Source organism: Neolamprologus brichardi, chromosome 2 (assembly GCF_056152115.1).
Source record: "Neolamprologus brichardi isolate AB-2024 chromosome 2, ASM5615211v1, whole genome shotgun sequence".
Classification (NCBI taxonomy): Eukaryota; Metazoa; Chordata; class Actinopteri; order Cichliformes; family Cichlidae; genus Neolamprologus; species Neolamprologus brichardi.
This window is the reverse complement of record NC_142105.1, coordinates 6,537,470-6,559,888: the sequence shown is the minus strand read 5'-3', so window position 1 is coordinate 6,559,888 and position 22,419 is coordinate 6,537,470. Positions and strand designations below refer to the sequence as shown.

The 22,419-nt window shown below is 38.1% G+C and overlaps 2 protein-coding genes across 3 annotated transcripts; one reads left to right on the top strand and one right to left on the bottom strand.

The window, feature by feature from the left end:
- Positions 1-3,189: 3,189 nt before the first annotated feature.
- On the top strand, positions 3,190-14,958 carry pcgf1 (polycomb group ring finger 1). 2 transcript variants are annotated; one of them, XM_006798891.3, is made up of 9 exons: positions 3,190-3,296; positions 6,176-6,281; positions 6,426-6,578; positions 6,811-6,882; positions 9,740-9,842; positions 10,045-10,090; positions 12,750-12,833; positions 14,429-14,509; positions 14,784-14,958. In XM_006798891.3, exons 1-9 carry the CDS (start codon positions 3,210-3,212, stop codon positions 14,832-14,834), a joined length of 783 nt encoding a protein of 260 aa, XP_006798954.1. In that variant the 5' UTR covers positions 3,190-3,209; the 3' UTR covers positions 14,835-14,958. The 2 variants fall into 2 exon arrangements, with proteins under 2 accessions (XP_006798954.1, XP_006798953.1); XM_006798890.3 differs by having other exon boundaries at positions 12,747-12,833.
- A 4,534-nt stretch (positions 14,959-19,492) lies between these two features.
- Positions 19,493-22,162, bottom strand: lbx2 (ladybird homeobox 2). Its single transcript, XM_006798889.3, has 2 exons — positions 21,426-22,162; positions 19,493-20,648 (listed from the first exon to the last, which is right to left on the bottom strand). Exons 1-2 carry the CDS (start codon positions 21,748-21,750, stop codon positions 20,185-20,187), a joined length of 789 nt encoding a protein of 262 aa, XP_006798952.1. The 5' UTR covers positions 21,751-22,162; the 3' UTR covers positions 19,493-20,184.
- Between the last annotated feature and the right edge of the window lie 257 nt (positions 22,163-22,419).

Here is a 22,419-nt window from a genome sequence, read left to right as displayed (position 1 = left end):
CACGATGCCTGAGTACTGCAGTCAGAGGATTCAGGTTACAAGACCTACCGTGTTCTGCATGTAGCTGTTGATTGTGGTTTAACACATGAGACTGTGGTGTTTTCCCCACACTTCAACTTTTCTCCTGGGACGCCTTAAGGTATTGTACCACCATATCAAACTTTCCCCCATGTCAATCCAAAGGCAGGCTTGAAATGTCCCAACTACTAACTACATACGATACATGGCTGCATAAAAAACTGCAGTCTTCGTGATTCTGTTATCAAGTACATTCCCGTGTCCAATCAATAAAACACTAACTCAGAAAACACAGTAATTTAATGTACTAACTTGACTAAGTTACCAAGGCTGTTTGTGTCAATACTTTATATAGACCAACTCAAGAGTCAGGACCCCCTAAGTCAATCTGCCAGATACAAAGACATCTTTTCAGAAGCTTCAATAACTCTGAATGTATAAATGACATTTACATATGTGATGTTAAATAGACAGAGATCTATTTAATCAGCAGCAAATCAGAAGACCTGAAAGCCTGCAGACAACTAAATCAATTGTGTGACTGCAGCACCCTCTATTGCCAAAAGTGGAGACTAACTTATGAATGAATAGACTGAGCTCGAAGACTATCCCTGGACAGGTCGCCAGTCTGTCACAGTGCTAACACAGAAAGACAGACAAACATTCACACTGTCGTTCACACTTATTGACAATTTAGAATCATCAGTTAACCTAATCCCCACATGTCTTTGGACTGTGGGAAGAAGCCTGAGTACCCTGAGACAACCCATACAGAGATACAGGAGAGTGCATGCAAACTCCACACAGAAAGGCTTCAGCTAGTTGGTGGATTCAAACCCAGAGGATCTTTTTGCTGTGAGGCAATAGTGCAAAATAAGCTGAGTTGAGGGTAATTACTCCTCCATTTCTATCTTTCTTTAAGTATCCTTACTGGCCAAACCCAAGCATATCTAGAACCGCTTTGGTTAACAGCAGCTCCCTTTGTAACTGATCTTAGTTGGTGGAAATTTTTACGCTGTTAATACACTTTTAATGTTAAATATTTTGCGATTCTAGTGACAACTGATCAGAATCTTTAAGTAAAAATTTGACTTAGCCATACACACATTTTAAATCACCAGAGAGACTAGTGTCATTTTAAAGATGGTTTTTGGTGTACTGTGTTTGACCATTAAGTCAAACACAATGCATACAGGAGAGTTTTACTTTAACTACTCTTTATATGCTTTATTTAATGCTTGCTTATGGCAGTTTCCCTCAATTAAGGGAGGTCTGTCGAGTTTTGAGCCACTCAGTCTGGGATCAAGAGCCTTCGAGCACCTCTACAGTTAGTGGACAAAGACCCTCGCTACAGGTGGGTTTGACTTAAAATGATCTGTGAGGATTTTAACATGAACGTCCATTTCTGTTATCTTGGTGACAAAGTTTACTAAACATTACACTCCTACTACCATTTAGAGACAGATCCTGGATGTTCTAGACATGTATCGCTTATGTTTAGCTAAAAATGTTACTAGCCTCTTTTTCCATTACCATGTGTCCATTGCTTGACTATTTCAACTCATTTTAATTAATCATAATTACAACCATTTTCTGTAACCTTTAACTTCATAATAACACAAATACTCACTGGTCACTTCATTAGGTACACATATCTAATCAGCCAACTGGTTAGATATTTGAATTTCAATGAATTTCAATGCATTTAGAGATGTAGAGATGGTCAAGCTCACCTACATTAGTTCAAACAGAACATAAGAAAGGGGAAGAAAGATTATTTAAATTTGACAGTCTAGTGTGAGTATTTCAGAAGCTGCCAGTCAACTGAGATTTTCTTACACAATGGCCAAAAAAAGAAAAAGAAAAAAAGTCTGTAGCCCTGCGACAGACTGGCGACCTGTCCAGGGTGTACCCCGCCTCTCGCCCTATGACAGCTGGGATAGGCTCCAGCGCCCCCCGCAACCCTGAAAAGGATAAGTGGAAGCGAATGGATGGATGGTCTAAAAAAGAGAAAATATCCAGTGAGTTGGAATTCTCTGGGTGAAAATGTCAGAGGCCAAAGGAGAATGGGCAGAATGCTGAGTTGATGGGAAGGAAACAGTGACTCAAATAACCATTTGCTACAACAAAGGTATGTATCTCTGAATGTACAGCACATCAAAACTTGAAGCAGTTAGGCTACAGCACCAGAACACCACACCAGGTGTCACCCCTGTTAGCTAAGAACAGGAAACTGAGGCTACAATATGCATGGACTCACCAAAACTGGACAACAGAAGACTGGAATAATGTTGTCTGGCCTGATGAGGTGAATTGAACTCAACTGAGAAATTAAGTCTCAATTGAGATGGTAGAGTCAGAATTTGGCATAAACAACATGAAAGCATTGATCTGCCATTGTATCAATGGTTCAGGCTGGTAGTAGTGGTGTAATGCTGTGAGGGATATTTTCTAGGCAAACCTTAACCTCCTTAATACCAATTAAACACAATATAATTGCCCCAGCCTTCCTGAATACTGTTGCTGTAACTGTACCCATATGGACTCCACTATTACTAAATCTTAATCCAAAAGCACTATTCAGATTAGGTGGAATGGGAGAGTAACACTAAGAATGTGCAGCTCACAAATCTGCGGCAACTCTCAGATGTTATTATGTCAGTATGTACAACAGTCTCTAAGATCTCTAATCTCTAATGTTTCCGGTAGCATTTTGACTGTGACAAAAAGAGTTAAGGCCGTTCCGAAGGTTAAAGGGAGTCCAATTTAGTACTAAAAAGTGTACTTAATAAAGTTGCCAGTGAGTGTACACATCTTTCTGACAGTTTAGCTAACATTTGGTGACCATTTAATCTATTACTTTCAGATGACTAGTTTACTTTCAGCCACGTATTTCACCATTTTATTATCTATTTAGTATTATTCTTTAGTTTTTTAAGCCTTTTCCCACACTCTCACGCCCTTATTTAAATAACATTTTTTCATAACAATTGTGGTTTTTTTACGTTTCCATTGGGAAAAAAATCGGAGTTTGCTCCCACTCGTTCTATAAGTCATTATTCTTTTATTGTCCTTATTTAAAATTCGTTTTTCTCCTATTCCTTTTTTTTTTCATTTCGCAGCTCCGCGCCTCAACTTAACACCACCACAGCCACTTCCGGTTTACCCGGAACTTAGCATAAGTCCCAAAGATGGCGGAGCAAGGTCCGATGGCCATAGCGATGCGGCTACGAAATCAGCTACAGTCCGTTTACAAACTGGACCCACTGCGAAACGAGGTGAGTAATGGTGTTACTTGAGCTCACCCTCACAGAGGGGGGAAGGTACCGAGCGTCGAAGTGTAGCAGGGGGGACTTAATCCCACGTATTAGCGGCAGATCGTTGTCGCCTCCGCGGCGCTGATGGAGAGAGAGGAGAGCGATGCTGCTGAAGCGCTGCGAGGAGAGACGTGCTTGAGCATGCGTAGAGGGCATGAGTGCGATCGTGTTGTTTTGTAGAGCAGCGTGCTGAAACCTTGTCAACTAACTGATATTTTGCTTTTTCCAGAGCACACATTTAGCACTTATTCTCAGTTCAAGTTGTTTTTTTTTTTTACATTTAATTCAAGCCTCCTGTGAGTGAAGTGGGGCGGTAACGATCGTTGCACTCCGTGGGTTCTTTCTCGTTGTGTAACGAAGTAACGGCTCTCTTGTTTCGAACTGCCGTTGGTTTGTGGTTGATTTGATCGCACGCAGTTGTTAGTAAGAGAACGCTTCGTTGCTTTTACTCGATTTTCAATGTTTCATCGCGATGCTGCCCGTAGTTTCCACCAAATCTGTGCAAAAATGTGACAAACATCATTCCACTTTTCTATCAAAATGTCCCCCATTGTTTGAGTTTAACCCATGTTTTGTATCAATATTCACCGGCGCCACTAGTAGGAAAACTTTATTTTGTTTTTGTTCGGTTCGTGGGTCTTTCCCACAGAGGTCAAAGGTCAGGGTCAGCTTAGCGCAGCACCTCTCTGAGCTGGACAAACCCGTTTTCATGTTTGACTACTTGAGCAAAACACAGACACTTGTCTACAGGGATGAGTTGTAAAAAAGTTCTTGTTAAATTCAGCTTTAAACTCCGAGTTTTCATACATTTAAAAAAATGGCACCCACTAAAGAGCCTTTAGAAAGCCAAAGAAAATCTTCAGTACTGCACCTTTCTAAGATTTTTTTTAAATATTAAATTTACTGAAACTTTAAAAAAATGTCTGCTAAAAATATAGCAAAACCCACAAAAACTGTATGTAGATCAACTGGGTTTAAGTGCAGAATCACCATTCAAAGGCCCATTGTGCGCATGGATATAAAAACAGTACAAGTCTGAATGCTCGACCTCTGCAGTGACCGCATACTATGACTCCACAGGAATTGTGCTGTAGGGGACATTTTCATTTGGTTTCTGTTGTTCCTTTAGAAAGAGGGGAATACACTGCACTACAAAGTTGTCCTTAATAGTCTGTTACCCTTATCTTGTGAAAATCCCAGCTCATTCAGATTTTTAAATAAGCTTTCTAGTTTGATAGTGCCTTCATCCATCCATCATCCATAGCTCTTGTTATTTAAATGCAGAGTTTCTTTTTATGGCCTTTTGCTTGCTTTTGCCAGCAGTCCTTCTCTCATCTCATCAAGGCTTCTAAGCTGTTCCCTATTTTTCCATGTTCTTAGTTTAAATCCAGAGGCAATCATAATTTTGATTTTTGTACATGTAGTGCCTAAACTATGGAACAGCCTTCATCAGACCAACAACTCAAATGAATCTGTGGTTTATTTGTTTTGTTAAACACTGGCCATGTGCCCTTTGGCTATATTTCACAGCAGTGTTTTCACTGGAATTATACCCTTACTGTTTTGTAAGTATAATTCTACTACGGGTATCACAATAACTATTACATTCAAAGAAATTAGACATCAATGTTGTGACATAAATGCATAAAAGCAGTGTTTTTGTAAGAATCTTTACAGTTTTATGTACTTGTATTTTGACTTTAAATATTTCCCATAAATGACACAATTCATACATACATAATAATTCATACATACATAATAAGCAAAGATTTGTACTTTGTGACATAGGGCCTTTTCCTACTGGACCACATCCAGCCTAAACCATTGATACAGGCAGGATGGATTCATACTTTTGTGTTAGTTACACAATGTCCAGTTTTATATCCTGCTCTTAGCTGAAAATAGTGGCACCAGTGTGGCCATCTGTTGGTGTAGCCTATCTGCTTCAAGGTTTGACATGTTCAGAGATGCTCTTCTGCATACCTTGGTTTCATGAGTGATTCATTGTCAAAGCAGTCTGAGGCATTTTCTCTTTTTCGGAACATTGTCTATAAACCCTAGAGATGTTTGTGTGTGAAAATCCCAATAGAGTAGCAAAATACTCAGTCCAGTCCTTTTGGCACCAAGAAGCATGCCATATTGAAAATCACTTTAAGTCATTTTCCCCCTCCATTCTGATACTGGGGTTTAAATTTAGCAGACTCTGTTGACCATGTCTGCATGCCTAAATGTCGTGTTGCTGCCATATGACCTGCTAGACCAGCAGAAATTGATATTTTGTTACAAAAAAGGTTTTTGTGCTCTGACTTCAGAGCATGTTGATCCTTTTTCAGAGCAAGAATCCTGACATTCCTTCACTGTCCAAATGTGTTTAACTTTTTTTTTGGCAGCAATAAACATGACAGTTTACTTATTTTAATTTAAGACATGTTTTATTTTAATTAAGTTTAAAACTTTTTTATTTAATGTAAAATTATATTTTGTTTTAATTTACTTTCAAATTCTTCAGTTGCTGAAGGGGCTGCATAGTTTTCATAAACTGCATAGTTCAGAATAGCTATAATTGTACCAGATGGTTGCGTTCAGTTAAGTTGGACTAGACTGTAATACAAACTGTTCAGTTTGTCAACAATAAAACTGACTGAAATGAGAGAAAGACTGAGTGTGAGACTTTGTTATTAGATAAAATGAATATTGATAAAGTTTACCTTTATGTACAGAATCTGAATATCGCAAAATATTTTAAAAAATTGCAATAATATCGTATCGTGGGATGTATGGTGATTCCCACCTCTACAAAGTAGCCAGCTTGTCAAAACACTTTCTTTTTGTCTCCACAGGAGGAAGTGAAGTTGAAGATCAAGGACCTGAACGAACACATTGTCTGCTACCTTTGTGCAGGCTACTTCATAGATGCCACAACAATAACAGAGTGTTTACACACCTGTGAGTGTTAACAGAGCCAAATGATCATTTATTCTAATATCATTTGCTGCCAACAGCCTTAATGCCGTTTCACAGGCACTATTAAACTGTCTGTTATCAGCATAATGTGAAGCAAATATCTCTGTTTCTTTTTTTCCTCTACAGTCTGTAAAAGTTGTATCGTAAAGTATTTGCAAACAAGCAAATATTGTCCAATGTGCAACATCAAAATTCATGAAACACAGCCGTTACTCAACCTCAAATTGGATCGAGTGATGCAAGACATTGTCTACAAACTGGTGCCTGGATTACAAGAAAGTATGTAAACAAAACTGCTCTCTACTATTTGTTAGTTATAGTTGGAGTCGGTTAGTTTTGCAAGGCACGTGTGCTTGTTTTGCACCTGCCAAGCAAGTGAATGCTGGAGTAATAACCAAATGAAAGCATCCTTTAACAGAATGAAGTTTTTAACAGATGTAGGCTGTTCTTATGAGTTGCTGCCTTTCACATTTGAATGATTTTCTTAGTAAAATCCTTTGTTTTTGCTTAGGTGAAGACAAAAGAATAAAGGAATTTTATCAGTCGCGTGGATTAGAGAGAGTCATTCAGCCTGCTGGAGATGGTAAGTCTTCATTTTATTCTTGCATCTGTCTGCATTATACAAAAAGACACTATCTGGAATCCAGTGCATTGATTGGTTGAATGCAAATCATGCCATATTGACCCAGCTGTTATCAAATAATGCAGTGGTTTTGAATTAGTTAATGAGTGACTATGAGACTGATGTTTATCTTAATAACACAAATCTTACCTTTTGACTGATGTACTGGACAGAATTATGCCACACTGGCCACAGCTGCAAATTCTTTTTCAAGGTTATCATCACATTTCAAGCAGTTATGCTTTTTTGCAAGTCCTGAGCACCATAGTCAGTTAGTGACAGAGGTGGTGATTGTCTGCCCTGAGTCAAACTGCACACAGCAAAAAGACCAGTGTTAAATGAACTCTCACAGAGTCATTTTCAACACTTTTTCAGGGTTTATATAGCTCCACACTCTTTAGAGTTAAATCAACATTTTTGAAATAGTTAAAATATTTAACACTGTGCCAGAGTTCATGTTTTAACTCTCAAAACAGAATTAAAGTAACACTTTAGAGAGTGAATAAGTGACTCTGCTGAGATACAATTTTTAACCTTCTGGTTAGTGTTGGCTTCACTCCCTATAGTGTCAGGCTTTCTGTTTGTGTTAAAATTAAATTCTGAGAAAAAATTATATTGCACACAATAAATTTTCCCAAACAGGACATTTATTTTGTCGTCAAAAAATTGTTAAGAGGGTACAATGTGCACTGTATAATATGAAACATTGTATGACCTTTGCATATCAAAAGGTTTATAAAACTTTATATCTGACATTTTCACTATGCATCTCTCCTCGGTATGTACAACTCTGAATGCATATAGATGGTTATCAAAACACTCTGTAAACAACTTGTTTCACATAAAAAGATGTCATCTCAACCAAAAGTAAATCACTTGTTTGGCAAAAGACAGGCATGTCTTCTTCCACTGCACTGGAAATAACAAGTCCAGCTTCATATTATCTTGGGACAAATTAAACACAAAATGTGCTTTGAAAAGTTCATCAAATGCTCCGAGTGAGTGGCTGCCTGGCATGGAATGAGATGCTTATCCATTGTGATGTAGAAGGTGTCAGTCTTGCTCTTCTGATGCCTGACAGCGAGGGGGTATGGTTGACAACCTCGTTGATTGCAGAGATGCTCTTCCAGACTGCAGCATGACTTGGGTTGACATAAGGAAACTGAAAATTATTCGCAGAAATGATGTCCAAATACAGAAATAAATCAATAAATGTAGAAGAGATTGCTCAAAGACATATTATTGAAATTTCATGATATAATTACCTCATGAAAGACTACAAGTCTCTGACTTACATCACTTGCGCTGATTTTTGGACCTTTGTCCTCCTGGTGGTGGAAGGAGATGTAACAACAACAACAACAGCGATAACATTTCTTGTTCAAAGGCTGAAGATGAAAAGACACAAAATTAATACAATTTCATCAAATGTACTGATCTGTTTTACAATGAAAACAGGGAAAGTTAAAGTTGAAAGTTGTAAAAAGTAGATCAATTTTTAGAGATACACAAGAAGTTTTAAAGTTTTTTAAATTTAGTCAGTTAGTATGCATTTATTTGGCACAACTATAAAGAACACAACATACACTGAATACATACCCATGACTATCAATCATGTGAGCCACAAGTATGTTAACCATTTGTCATCTTGTGGCATCCTTCATGGTGTTTGTTGTTGTTGGTATTCCTGTATTTACTTCGTCACCACCAAACTTGCTTCCTAAGACAGTTTCAATTAACTATTAAAAATGAAAAAACAAACAAAAAGAGAAAAATGAACATTGAGGAAAAACCTGGCAATAAGGAATCTTTCTAGGAACTTGAGAGGAAAAAACAAAGCACAAGTGTCAAGCTTTGTAGCAACCTGTTTAGCAGATACTGCAGCAGTATTGTTAATTCTGCATCTCTTGCATGGGACCTCATCTACGATTATAGTTGAGGCACGTGAGCTGAAGCTTGAGTTGGAGTCAGGCAACTCAGAAGCAGAAGACAGGTCAGGAAACACTAAAGAAAAGGAAAATGTCAAATCATTTGTTCAATTGAATATAAAGTGCTTGATTATACTTTTTAGTGTATCTCACCATGATCGGTGAATACTGTTAACAGCATGTTGCCTTTATTTTTATTTTTTTGCAGTTCTTTTGATGTCAAACTGCATTGCAACTGCAGTTCCACAAAACATCAAACAATAGAGGGGCATTAATGCCAGCCTGAACAGTTTACTTTGTTTTTTTTTCATCACTAACAGCTTGAATGTGATCTGTAACATTGATAGTTAGAGGCTATTAACAGTTTGCATTACCTGTTTATTGCCAGCGCCAATACTTAGCATATTTTCTTTGTTTAAATCTTTTAAATGCACAAAATACATTTTATAGCACCAGTTTCTAACTATCTTTGTAAGTTTGACTTAATTCTACTTACCCTGTAGAACTGCATGCAGGTGCAAAATCAGTACTGTTCTTCCATGAGGCTCCAACTGATGAAGAAAAATGCCCGCACTGGGGGTGTCTGGGAGGGCTGGGCTTAACTTGAGTTCAAAATTAACTCTATACAGAGTTAAAGCTATTAAGTTAACCGATGACAGAGTTAACATTTTTAACCAACCTCTGTGCAGAGTTTCAGAATTTGGAATTTTCTCTTTTAAGAGTTAAATCAACAATGATGGAATACATTTTGTCAAATAACTCCAACATTGAGTGCAATTTAAGTCAGAAAATGTTTAAATCACACTTTGAGGCTTAAAATCAACTCTGAGACATTTACTGCAGCACATTTTAACACTCCAATTTTTGCTGTGATTGTCTTTTCTGTCTAGATGGTGTACCAGATGCTACAGTACCTTACACAAGCTTTGACCACTCAAAAGCTCACTTCTACAGATACGACGAGCAGGTTTCGCTGTGTTTAGAAAGGTTAAGGTAGGCTGTACTTTTGCCTGTAATGGATTATCTTAAAGTGATCTGTGTGTACTTTTATAAAATATTTATTTGAGATAAGGCTGATAGAATGTAAATATGAAGGTGATTATATTAGTCTGCATGTTGTAAGCTATGAGGTTCAAGATAAACCTGTTTTAACAAAGCATGCATGTTTCAAAGCTCTTTATTTCTTGTGTTTCAGTTCATCACTAGCTGAAAAAAAAGATAAAACAAAGCTTACTCTTCAGGTAAGTCACTAATAAGCCCTGATAGAGTACCATAAACGTACACCAGCAAGTCTTTTTACTTTGTGAGATTGTTAAGTGTTTATTATTGTTTTTAAAGTGGCCTCTTTCAAGCATGTCTCTGGGGCACATTTATTTTTTAAGCTTTTACAAGTTATTTCCACACTTAACTGTACAGCAAATACATGGCACAGTGACAAGTGCGGACATAGAAGGTCTGGTTTGTCTGGCTGCTGATGAAACATCACACTCACAGAGAGACAGGGATAAGTGGGAGAAATACACCAGTGAGGCATATAATCATTCTTTATTTCCCAACCAAACTGCTTCTTTCTCAATAAGTGGATTTTCGTAGTATCTTTGGCCCACGTATTGAAAGCGGAGGCTTAAGCTGTTGGGTAATGTTTGCAGTGGTTAGTGTTGAGGTCCTTATGTCAAACAAGCTGTGTTAACTCAAACATCACAAAGAAGTGTATCATTAAATAGTTGGAACTAATACATTGTTTTAAATTGCTTTGGGGACCAGATCTATTAATGTATACTTGTCAAGTTTTCGCTCTCTAAGTGCACAACCACTTACCCGTCGTTATGTCATCTATTCTTTGGGCCAAACCGTTTGGATTCATGGAAAATGAAGGCTGCTACTAGAATGGCTTCAATGGATCTTTGCTCTATATATTTCGGACAGTGTTTCTCAAACCTGGAATGCTCAACTTTACAAGCAAAAAAACGATTATTTTATGCAGTAAATTGAAACCCACACTTACAGAAATGGTGAAATGTTCTTATTTCATTTCAGGGGATTTCCTTTTGTTGGAAAGCCAAAACTTGTACTAAGCGTACTGTATATAGACAGGTCCATATATATTTGGACAGACAGGTTTTTTTTTCTACTTTTGCTTCTGTACATTACAACAACAAATTTTACATATATACATATATATATTTAAATTTATACATACATAATTGTTATGTTTGTTGTTGTTTTTGGTTGTGTACAGTGTCCTTGAGTGTTTTGAAAGGCACTTTCTTAAATAAAATGTATTATTATTATTATACATATATAAATACAGAATATATAAATAAGCAATGAAATATACTTATTAACGAAATGTAGCAGCCAAATGTCTATTGTACAGTATTTCGACAATATGAAACATGGAAAAAAGAAAAATATATTGGTGGAAATGTTGCCTACTAAACATTTCCATATTTTGGTTTAATGGATTAATTTTGATTGACAAATTTATTGAAGGACAGATAAGTAAAAAGTAAAATGGAACTTGTCCAGTTCAGGTTGGGTATAAGGATTGTTAGGGAATCCATTTAATCCAAACATGCTGTACATCATCGGTCCCCAACCTTTTTTGTGCCACGGATCGGTTTATGTCACGGGCCGGCCTTTCAGGTGTCGCAGATAAATATAAGAAAATAAAACCAGTACTGGTACAAAAAAAAGATTTATTCATAACACACAGGAAAAGACCCGGGTAAACCGAGTTAACGATAAAAAATTATGGCAAAAACCGACAAAACCCCTGAAACCCATAAATTTCACACCCGAGCCTCAACTCTCCTGGCCCAGGGGTTGGGGACCGCTGCTGTAAATCATCAAAAGTGCAATGATTTGTTTCTCCAGCAGAGGGCACCATTGTGTCACAGACGTTCATGTGATACCAAAGCCATGCCCATTTCCTAAACTCTTCCACTTAAGAGGAGTTTGATTGGGAAAGTTAATTTTGATTTTGCATGGGTTCAATTTCATAATAAGGCAAATTTGGGCTTTGTTGTTTAGGCATTTCATCTCAACTTTTAGTATTTAAAAAATTAGTGACTATATTCAGTTGTACTTCACCCTGACCACTTTCTCACTACTCTGCATTTGCAGTCGTAGTCTGCGTTGTTTTTTGGTTTTTTTTACTGAGACGTGAAATAATTCAAGCAAATTTCGGAGTTCTACAAAAAGAACAGTAAAACTCACCCTGCTTTCGTGGGGATAAGTAAGTTTAGCACCGTGGCTTAAGAGTGTCGAATAAGTCAGTCGGGACTGGAAAATGTCGAGCAGGAAGCAGAATTTTTCTTCACTGTAAATCTAATTGTAACACGAATAAGCCACACCCTGGTGTTTCACTCCCATCTAATTTATCTTAGTTTATATTTCCTTAATACTTGAAATGTGCTTTTGTAACAAAACACTGTTAGAGTGGGTGATACTGTACAAATGTTGATATTATAAACATTTTATTATTTTAAGGACAGAATTTAAGACCACTGTTAAGACAGAGGCATGCTTTTCTAGCTTTACAGACAAAACTATAAATACTTTTTATAACTATTGGTATAAAACTTTGACTCAACCCTGCAACAGTTCCTCCATCAATACAAAGTGTGAGTGTTGAAGTCCAGAAGTTTAACTGAGCCCAGTTTATCAGTTTTACAGTTTGTTTGTTTTTTAAGAAAAAGGTATAAATTTGACATATTTACCGTCAGAATAAACAAGAACTGAACATCTCCCCTGGGGTTATAGGAGGCTATGCAGTAAAATAAATGTGCAGCTGGCCATAATTTATTTGAATTATTTTCAGTTTGAACATGTTAATGACTCATTATATTGCTTGTCTGAAGTTTTACAGTGCACTGTTTGACTTTATCTCCGCAGCAGAAGTTTGTTCGCTGTTCTGTTCGAGCAGAAGTGAGGCACCTACGGAAAGTGCTTTGTCATCGATTAAACGTAGAAAAACACCAGGTAAGTCAGCCATACTCTTTTATTTCATCAAACTGGAACATTACAATATTATTTCCCAGCATTTTTGTTCTTCCCTGATACAAAAAAAATATTTGTTTTAATTACTGTGTAAAATAATTGATCTGTCTAACCAACCCCACTCTTGATCCCTCATGATTTTTTTACAGGGTCAACTTATCCTGGCCCTTAATTACAATTAATTTTTAATCTTTATTAGACACGTTTGTCAATTTCAGACTAAAAAAATTCAGTGAATTTCTCTAAGAATAGCTAGAATTTCACCCCAGGACTACATACCTTAAAGCAGCGGTCCCCAACCTTTTTTGCGCCACAGGCCGGTTTATGCCCGACAATATTTTCACGGACCAGCCTTTAAGGTGTCGCGGATAAATACAACAAAATAAAACTAGTACCGGTACCGAAAAAAAGAAAATTTATTCATAACACACGTGAAAAGACCCAGGAAAAACGATAACAAAATAACGCTGAAAACCGATAAAAACCCTGAAAACTATACATTTCACACCTGAGCCTCAACTCTTGCGGCCCGGTACCAAACGACTCACGGACCGGTACCGGTCCGAGGCTCGGGGGTTGGGGACCGCTGCCTTTAAGGGCTTTTTTCCTGTTTGCATTTGCGCTACTAATAATTAACGACATACCACATGTTTCAGTTTAAATGTGTCAAACTGTGTCACATCTTGGTAAACCCAACAGACACAACAAAGCTGCATCCTTGTTTAAGAAGTAAAGAACTTACTGTTTACCTTTATTTGTGTCAAAATGGTTAAGTCAGACTTAATTTAATTTCCATTAAGATCATTTTATCTTTACATTATAAATCACCACTCTACCTATTAATGTTTCTGCTCGTCCTTACTTGAATGTTTTGTTTGTGGGTGTCATTGTGGTGCATTCATAACATTTCTGTGTTTATCTTTGTCCGTTCTTTCTTGCCCATTTTGTTTTCTTGTGTTTCACTGAGATAGGTTTTAGATTCTCAGACAGAAAAAAAGAGCTAATTAAAATGTTGGTTAATCTTCCAAAGAGGGCTGTATTATATGCAGTAATAATAACATTAATATAGTGTTTTACTGTTAGGACCTTAGCTGACTTGCTCTGTCAGTTCCAGCTCTCAGGCTGTATTTTCCTCATGTGTGCTGCAGAAGGATCAAAATAGATTTGTATTCTTTCCATCACATATAGACTTAATAAAGCCTGGACACACTTTGCACTACTAAAGGCATTTGCCGATGCTGGATTTGTGTGTGCACTTTGTCAGTCATAGTGCTTCTTCAGCTTGAAAGTGCTTTTTCTGTGAAACGAATCATATTAAACCAATATATCAACTATAGGCAATTTACAGGAAGCAGGCTATTGTGCAGCGACATTATTGTATTATTATAGTATCAACATTATTAATTGAATTTAATGTCAAACAAATGTGCTATTATGTTTATTATTATGTAGTTTAGTCCATGACAGTGGCAGTGTCATTAACACAAAGCTGCCCAATCATGTTTTCAGTGAAGAAAGAAGTAATAGAAGTCTATATCAAGTTTTTCTTCACATCTGTTTGTATGGCCTCCCTACAGGTCCAGATGCTGTTCAATAACGAGTTTCTGCCAGATCACATGACCATGAAGCGGTTATGGCTCTCACACTGGTTTGGCAAGGTACAGTGCACCCACTGTCAGCTAGCACAGATAAATGCCACACATTTCTTTACACCCGAACAATTCCTTTGTACTAGAATTCAGTTGGTAAATAAGGAGACAATTTTAAGATGTATAATAAAAAATTCCAGTCATAGCTTGAAAAATAACAATCTGTTTCAATTGAATAAAACACTCAGTCTGGAAGTAGTGGGATAGGTTTTGCGTTATCTGTGCAAGATGTGTATGATTATGTATATCTCACTTTAAATACTGCAATATCTTTTCCCTTTAGGCCCAGCCATTAGTTCTTCACTACACCATCAAGGACAAAAGAACCAGATAGGACTTGTTTTTCAGTTGGACAAAAGCTGTACATATTTTGTACAATACATATTCTATTTTAATAGTGTTTGTGTACATATACTTATTTTCCTTGTTTTGTATTTTTGAAAATAAAATTTTAAATGGAAAAATGAGCTTGTGTTAATGACTGGGTAGATGTTTCCATCAGCATAAGGCCTGCATACACAAAAGGTTCTCGGTGTCTAATTCATTATTTATTGTACACATCACCTGACAGGCTGAATGGAGGGTAGTGGACAGAATACAAAGACATTGGTGCTCATTGCAGGTTTATTTAATATCTTGATAAAAGCTGCAAGAAATTATTCAATAAGCTACGTGTGAGTTATGATCCAGTTTGGTGGGGGGGGGGGGGGGGGGGGGGGGGGGCGGCGTTGTGTGCCTTATTATTAAAACTTGTCAACAAATAGCTTAACTGCAGCCATGTGTTGGCACAGTGAGTGCAGTGTTTCGTTTAATTTCAAAATTGAACACAAATTATTTCCCTATGTTTACATTAAAAATATATATAATCATTACTTGTTTTGCCATGAAGTTATTGGATGTTTTTCATGATTTATTTATTTTTTTTAGTCTAAGTTTTAAACTTTAAATGACTACTAGCAAAATAAATGATGTGCAGAAGATATAAAGAGCAAATGTGAAAAACAAAATCAGATTCCTTAGCTTTTTCCCCCACTTTCGTGATTAAAGTAAAATCTGTTTTGGCTGCAGATACAGCCCCGAATACGTCTGCCATGCTTTACACATCTGGACTATTTCCCCATCTTCCATGAGAAAACTGTTCATGCTTCTGCAGGTAGTTTATCTCTGAAATAAAACATCTTCTAAGTTTGTTTGCAGAGCGCAGCACATTTCGCACTGGTTTTTGCATTTTCAGTTTTTCTAGGGCCTCTCACAGAAAAGTTGGGTGTATGATTGTTTCAAAGATCGTGTTTTTAATAGTCGCTCACGCCCTACAGCAGTAGTTTTTTTGTCGAGTCAGAAACCTGTGACTCCTAATATTAGGAAGTGTGAATATGCGTCTCCTATCTCAGCCATGTAGCTGCTTCTGTGTTGACACAGACCACTTGGTTTCCTCTCTCACAGGCCTGCTCAGGCTAGATTTACAGCCATGCCATGTCTTTTCCATTTTTATAATTGACCTTACTGTAATCTGAGCGATATTCAGCGCCTTGGAAACAACTACTATCCCTCCCCTGCATGGTAGTTCTCTGTAAACATGTCAGTGTGTAGATTACTCAGGATTATCCCTACATGCACATTTAAGCTCACTGCTTATGCAACTGTTTGTGTGTGTGTGTGTGTGTGTGTGTGTGTGTGTGTGTGCGTGTGTGTTTTCCAGTCATCCACATGAATTGTTTGCTTTTATTTACGAAGCAGGTCAGGAAAATTATGAAGTAATTCAGTAATATGAAAAGTCTGAACCTTAAAGTGTTTGTCCTCAAAGTCACTTAGTTACAACTTTTTGTTGTTGTTGTTTTTTCTTAGCAGTTAAACATTTCAACTCATAAGTTAGGATTCCTGCAATATACGGATTTTTAAAAATCATGAAATTTGTGGCGACGCATCCTGAGATTATATGGTCTCAAACAATCCCTGAAACCAGCAAAAGCTTTCGTTAGGTCCTGCATACCTGATAAATGCCCCTATCTATGAAGCACCATGCTCCCACACTCTGTTACAAATCTGTGGTTCACATCCCAAACTGGAGATAAGTGCTTTAGAAAGCTCCCCCGTTTCAATCAAACTGCTGTTTTCAGAGTCACTGCAGCGCTTCTTATGGTGACCTTCATATGTTCAGTGAGTCCAGTGAATTTTCTCTTCGGTATAACAGAATGTAAAACCACTTCCTCTTTTTTCCACTTCTTTCTATAACACATGGATATTTTTCCACGTGGCTTTTGGGGAAAACTGAGGGAGTTTTATCTTTGCACTGAGTTTTATCTCTGTCACATTCTGTGGCTGTTTTGCCCTTCTTGCAAAGCGAATCCTCCCAGATGGGCACTAGATGGCACACTTGGTGCTTTTCAGGCATCGGACTAGCTTTGATGTGTGTGATCTTGTCCTGAGTGAAAGCAAAGTCTCTGATAACCTGACATGATCTGATAATACATACAAGCCTTCTGTCTCTACTCTTTCTAAGTACGCTGTGGTGTTGCTGCCAAACCATTTAAGCAACAGTTTGCTGGGCTGCTCGATGGGGTTTCGTAAAGATCTTGTTTGGACATTTATATTAAGAAAAAAAATAACAGTAATATTGCATAGATAACATCTAGGATATTTTTGTTCTGTGCTAGATGTGGACAGACATCAGCGTTCACGTGTCTTAAAGGGCAAAGGTTGGAAATAACTTTAGAGTTCATATTGAAGAAATCCTCATCTTCATCAAGGGGAGAACAATTTTCCAAGTGTGGAGGTCAGTAACCTGTAGTAAGGCAGCTGTTGAGTAAAGAATCACTGGAATTTCTCATGGTGGAGCTTGAGGGAAAAAAGTATTTTGCATGTTTTTTACATTAAGCTTGATAACATCTAAACGTTACTATAAAAAAAAAAAAAAAATCCCCCTCCCCAACAAACACACACACACGTGATTTTCCACCCGTGAGGATGTCTCTTCAGGGTACTCTTATGTTGCAAACAAAACGATAATCTTCTAAAGCTGTGACCATACCGCCAAAATATATGTTTCCAGTTCTCTGTTGGAGCTTTTAACCACATTACAGGTTGTCTCTGGGTTTTTTGGTCCTCTTTATACTAAATTATAAATGTGCATCTAAACGTGACCCAGTGACTTTGAAAGCCAAGTGCCTGCTGTCTCTTGATGCACAGGACCATCTGTGTTTTAAAGTCATTTTGAAGAAAAGAGTCAAATAGATGGTATACGTTATCATACAAAGAAAAACAGCTATTCATACAGCAATTCAATTAAACATGTTAATTATTATTTCTAAACCAAGTTTTAATTAATGAAATTGATACTTTGTAACAAAAAAATAAAGGATTGTAGAGATTTATCTGATTAATAATTAAAGCGGTTGTTATAAGCTCAGTAAAAATCACAATAAATTGAAGTTTTCAAAAATGGGAGTTATTTATAAAGAAAATGTTGTAGCTTTATCAGGAGGTTAATCCTATTGGGAGCTTTATCCATTTTACACTGACTTTTATTTAAGGCTCCATCCCCTGCGTTGTTCCTGCTGCCAGTCCAGAGTGTCTTTATAACAAAAGGCCTACTTGACTTTTCAACCTCCACGATTCCAGCCGATTACTTCTATTGTGTTTGCCAGTCTGCTGTGTTTATCTGCCCGCCCAAAAGAAGAGAAGAAAAAACTCGGTCCTAACAAGCCCTTTAGTTTTCCCTCAGTTTCACTTTTTTTTGATTGAAGTGAGTTTTTCTAATAACGGACAATTAAAAATAAAAGACAATTGTCTCAAATAAGAAAACATTTTTCAGTCTGTTCTTCTTAGCAATAAATTAAATAAATAAATAAACGATGTGATACCTTTTACGTTTATTTTGTAAAATGTTTTATTCTTTAAAATTTAATTTTAAAGGTTGTTAAATTCATTTTTATTTTCCTTATTTCATGTTCGATAAACTGAATGCGAATTATCAGATTTTTCTTCTGAATTATTAAGAGCATTTTAAATTAATTTCGGTTAAAAATCATACATTTGAATACGCTTATCTGATTAGGTTTCTAAATTGAAAAAAAAAACAAACTCGAAAATATTTTAAAGGGAAGCGCGGAAAAGCGATTTTAAAAATCCTGCAGGACGGTTTTTATGTTGAACATAAGCTTAAGGAAAACTCAGTTTAAGATAAATTACGTTCTGTCATTATATAAACTACAGCAGCAGCCACCTCCCCTCCCTCACTAACGCACATTCACCAAACTTTTGGTGTGGCTACAAAACTGTTGCAAATGGTCGGCTGGCAGCAGCAGCAGCACGTCGCATTTCCACTGCCTCCCATTGAGGTTTATTCATTAGGATCCTCACACTAACCCATTTGCTATTCATTGGTGCCTTCTTCTCCTTTTCTCCAAACAAACCCGAGTCAAGAGTGGCAGATGCGTGCCATTATTGCCCACGGCTCGGTGGAAGCTGTTTTATGCAAGGCAAAGGCGGGTTAACCTAATCAATCATGTCCACTAGTTGTGTTAAAGACGATTCATAGAAGGAGGAAGAAAACATATGGCGCAGGGGTGGAGGCAAGCTTTTCTTAACACCGCAGCCAGACCGGGACCTTCTTGCGACAAGATGTATTCAAAGCCGGTGGAGAGAATGAGAATAAAGGCGGTGGACGGCTGCTAATTGAAGTCATGGCACTTCAGGCTTGAAAGCAGAGGTCAATTATTCAGAAAGTCCCGTTTTTACCAAGCGAAGCAAATTCTAGGGTGAATGTTTTATGTGTCTTCTTAAACTCTCAAAGCAAATCCAGAGGCTGTTTCAATTCTATTTAGTGCGTCTTTATGATAGAAGATTTCTTTATAGAAAACAGGGATTATGGCCCATTTTCCTCCCTCTAAAATGTAAAATCAAACCCCGTTTATTTCAGTTAACGCTCTGGTTTATTTTTTAAATTTGGGCTCATGTGCACAATCACACATCCAACAGCGCCGAAAGCTTCTTGAAATACCATATAACCTTTATTTACATAGATGCTGATTAAATAGAATGTTACAATAAAATTATCGCATAGGATGTTTGATCTATATACAGAATTCAGAGCGTGTAAAAGTTTGCAGTCGATAGCGATGGACGCCTTCTTTGCGCTGCGAATAGGCCTCCAAGCTTGCAGACACACTTTTCTCTCAGGACAAAAAAATAAGTCTATTCTTAAGGTAGGATGAACCTACAAGTTGGGGTTTATTTGCTTAAAAAAATCATAGGGGGTGTGATTTAAATATTTGTCACGTCCGATTAATTTTATTAAAAAAGGCGAATAAATGGCAAAAATAATTGCACAACTTTTCCACCCCCTTGAATCACGAAATAATAAAATGTATACTTAAATGTTTAGTCTATACAATTATCAGTCTTCCTGTACCATAACAATTTGGTCTGTCTGAAAGAATAGCAGGGATTCCTCAGATTTTTTTGTGGTGAAACTTAAATGACAGACCCGGAAGGCTTTACAAGTTCCAATAATAAATTAACATGAAGAGGAAAAGAAAAATGGGGGAGGAAAAACTTTCCCGAAATGTTTATATATGTGTGTATTCTCCTCTTGTCAATATCCGTGCAAAAGTTTGGCAAGAAAAATGTCCCCTTTTGAAATTTTGTTGTTGTTGCTGCTTATGAATCACAGACCCCCCTGACTGTCAATCGTCCACCTCGATTTCCTCGTCATCCTCCGAGAATTCATCCGTGGTTTGGTCTCTTGACGAGGAGGGGGACTGTGGGAAGGCCCGGTGTCCTTGAGAAGTCGGGGAGATACTGGGCGATCTGGCCCCGGGGCCCCCACTCTGGGCGTCCTCGATGTTGTCCATGGTGACAAGCTTCTGCAGGGTCTGTGGGGTGATTTTCTTGAGCGACTCGACATCTGCTTTCATCTCCTCCAGATCCCTCTTGAGTTTAGCTCTGCGATTCTGAAACCAGGTGATGACCTGCGCGTTGGAGAGTCCCAACTGCTGCGCGATTTGGTCACGGTCGGCCGGAGAAAGGTACTTCTGGTACAAAAACCTCTTCTCCAATTCGTAAATCTGGTGGTTCGTGAAGGCTGTCCGCGACTTTCTCCTCTTCTTAGACGTCTGCCTCTGTCCAAAAGCATTTACATGCTCACGACCTTGGGTGAGTGGGAGAAGAAAAACAAGAGGGATGAAATAGCCGCAAGAGTCACTTACCCTTAAACTCCAACAGCAACAGAGGGCAGTGCAGAACAGGCCTGACCACGCTCTGCGGGCTTGCTTTTGACATTTTCCTTGTAGCAAACTATTTATCACACTTAATTTCTAACGAGGACATTTAAATTTTACCCTGCAGAGTCAAAGTAACCACTGATGCGATCATTTTGGAGTGGTTTAAATACTGTGTAAAAAAAAAAGAAGTAAATTTGCACTGGAAATTAATCTTTCAATTCCCACCATATTATTAGCCAAGCAAAAAAATAAGTGAGTTGACTAAGAATGGCTATGCTTACGTATTTCTGCTGCAGGCCTACATCAGGAATCAGGATGTAAAATAGCGTCAGTTGTAAAAAGAAAAAAAAATCTGTTTATTTAATCCAACGCAGCGCTGCATGCAGCAGGCCATAGTGGCTACTTGATGTTTTGACAACACACACGAGCATATTCAAAAGATTACCCACTTACATCAGTTTATGTATGATATGCACGCATATTTGCATGCGTAAATGTTCCGTGTCATTTTCCTTATCTTGAATTCTACACGCATTCCCATACAGCTGTCCTAGCATGTCTGTATTAAAAAGTCAAAACAAACCCAGCTAGCAGTGACCTTAGTTCTGAATCCCGCATTTACTGTACTCGTGCCCCTTAAAACCTAGTTTGAATGCTTATCCTGCCTTCCCGAAAATTCAAAATTGGGTCAAGAAAGTTTTTACCTTCCGCTGCCTGGATAACGCTGACTTCCAGACCCTTAAACGTTTTGCTGGCCAGCTCCTCCAGCGCGCACAGCGGCGAGGACGGAGTGGTGATCCCGTTCCTCGCTGAGTTGGAGCCCGTCACTTTTTCAAGCACTCTGGGCGGACAGATACTTGCGACCGACTTCTTCACGGAGGGTTTGTTAAGGATATCCTCAATACTGAAAGGCGTTAACGGTTTGTTGGAGTTGGCCGGCGGCGGCAGCTGGTCCAATGGAGCCCGCCTCCTCTCCTCGCCGCCGGACTGCAACACAGAACCTGCTTTCATGTCTTTACTGGAGGTCATCGCAGTCCCGAAGAAGTGCTGCTTTCAGGAAAGTTGATTATTTCATTCAAATGGCAGATTTAAGCGTCCACAAGTTTACCTCTGGTGCTCTCGTAGACCTCCACAATATTTTGAAACGAATGCTGCAACTTAGCTCGTGTAAGAGCCTTCCTCCAAAATAACCATGCTTCGGGCGTAGTTGTAAAGGCAGCCGGACTATATTCCCTTCAGAGTCCCAGTTCCTCTGCCAAGTTCCATGTAGATCTTTTGGAAGTAACCGGCTGGAGGGGGTGAAACCCTGCAAGGCAAGAAAGCTTTCACAGGCAGAGAGAAAAAGAAAGCGACTGCTAACGAGTTATTGTTGATTGGGCGAAGTTCAATTAGAGAAACACTACACTACTTGCTGACCCGCTGCTGCGTCTTAAAGGGCCGGACCATAATAACTAATTGGACGTGGGGAATAGGAGGAGTCTGTTGCTGCCGAGGAGAAAGATGCCCTGAAATGTTTATGCATCTGTTTCCCTCTGCTGGAGTATTCTCCTAAAAAAGGGAGAGTTAAAAGCCATTAGAATAGAGCCACCAGCATTTCTGCATTATTGAAAAGTCTGGAGGAAGAAAGAACCAGCAACAATCTCTTGCCGTCATGTGAATTTAGTCGTTCTGTCACTTTTGTGCGTAATTACGCATATA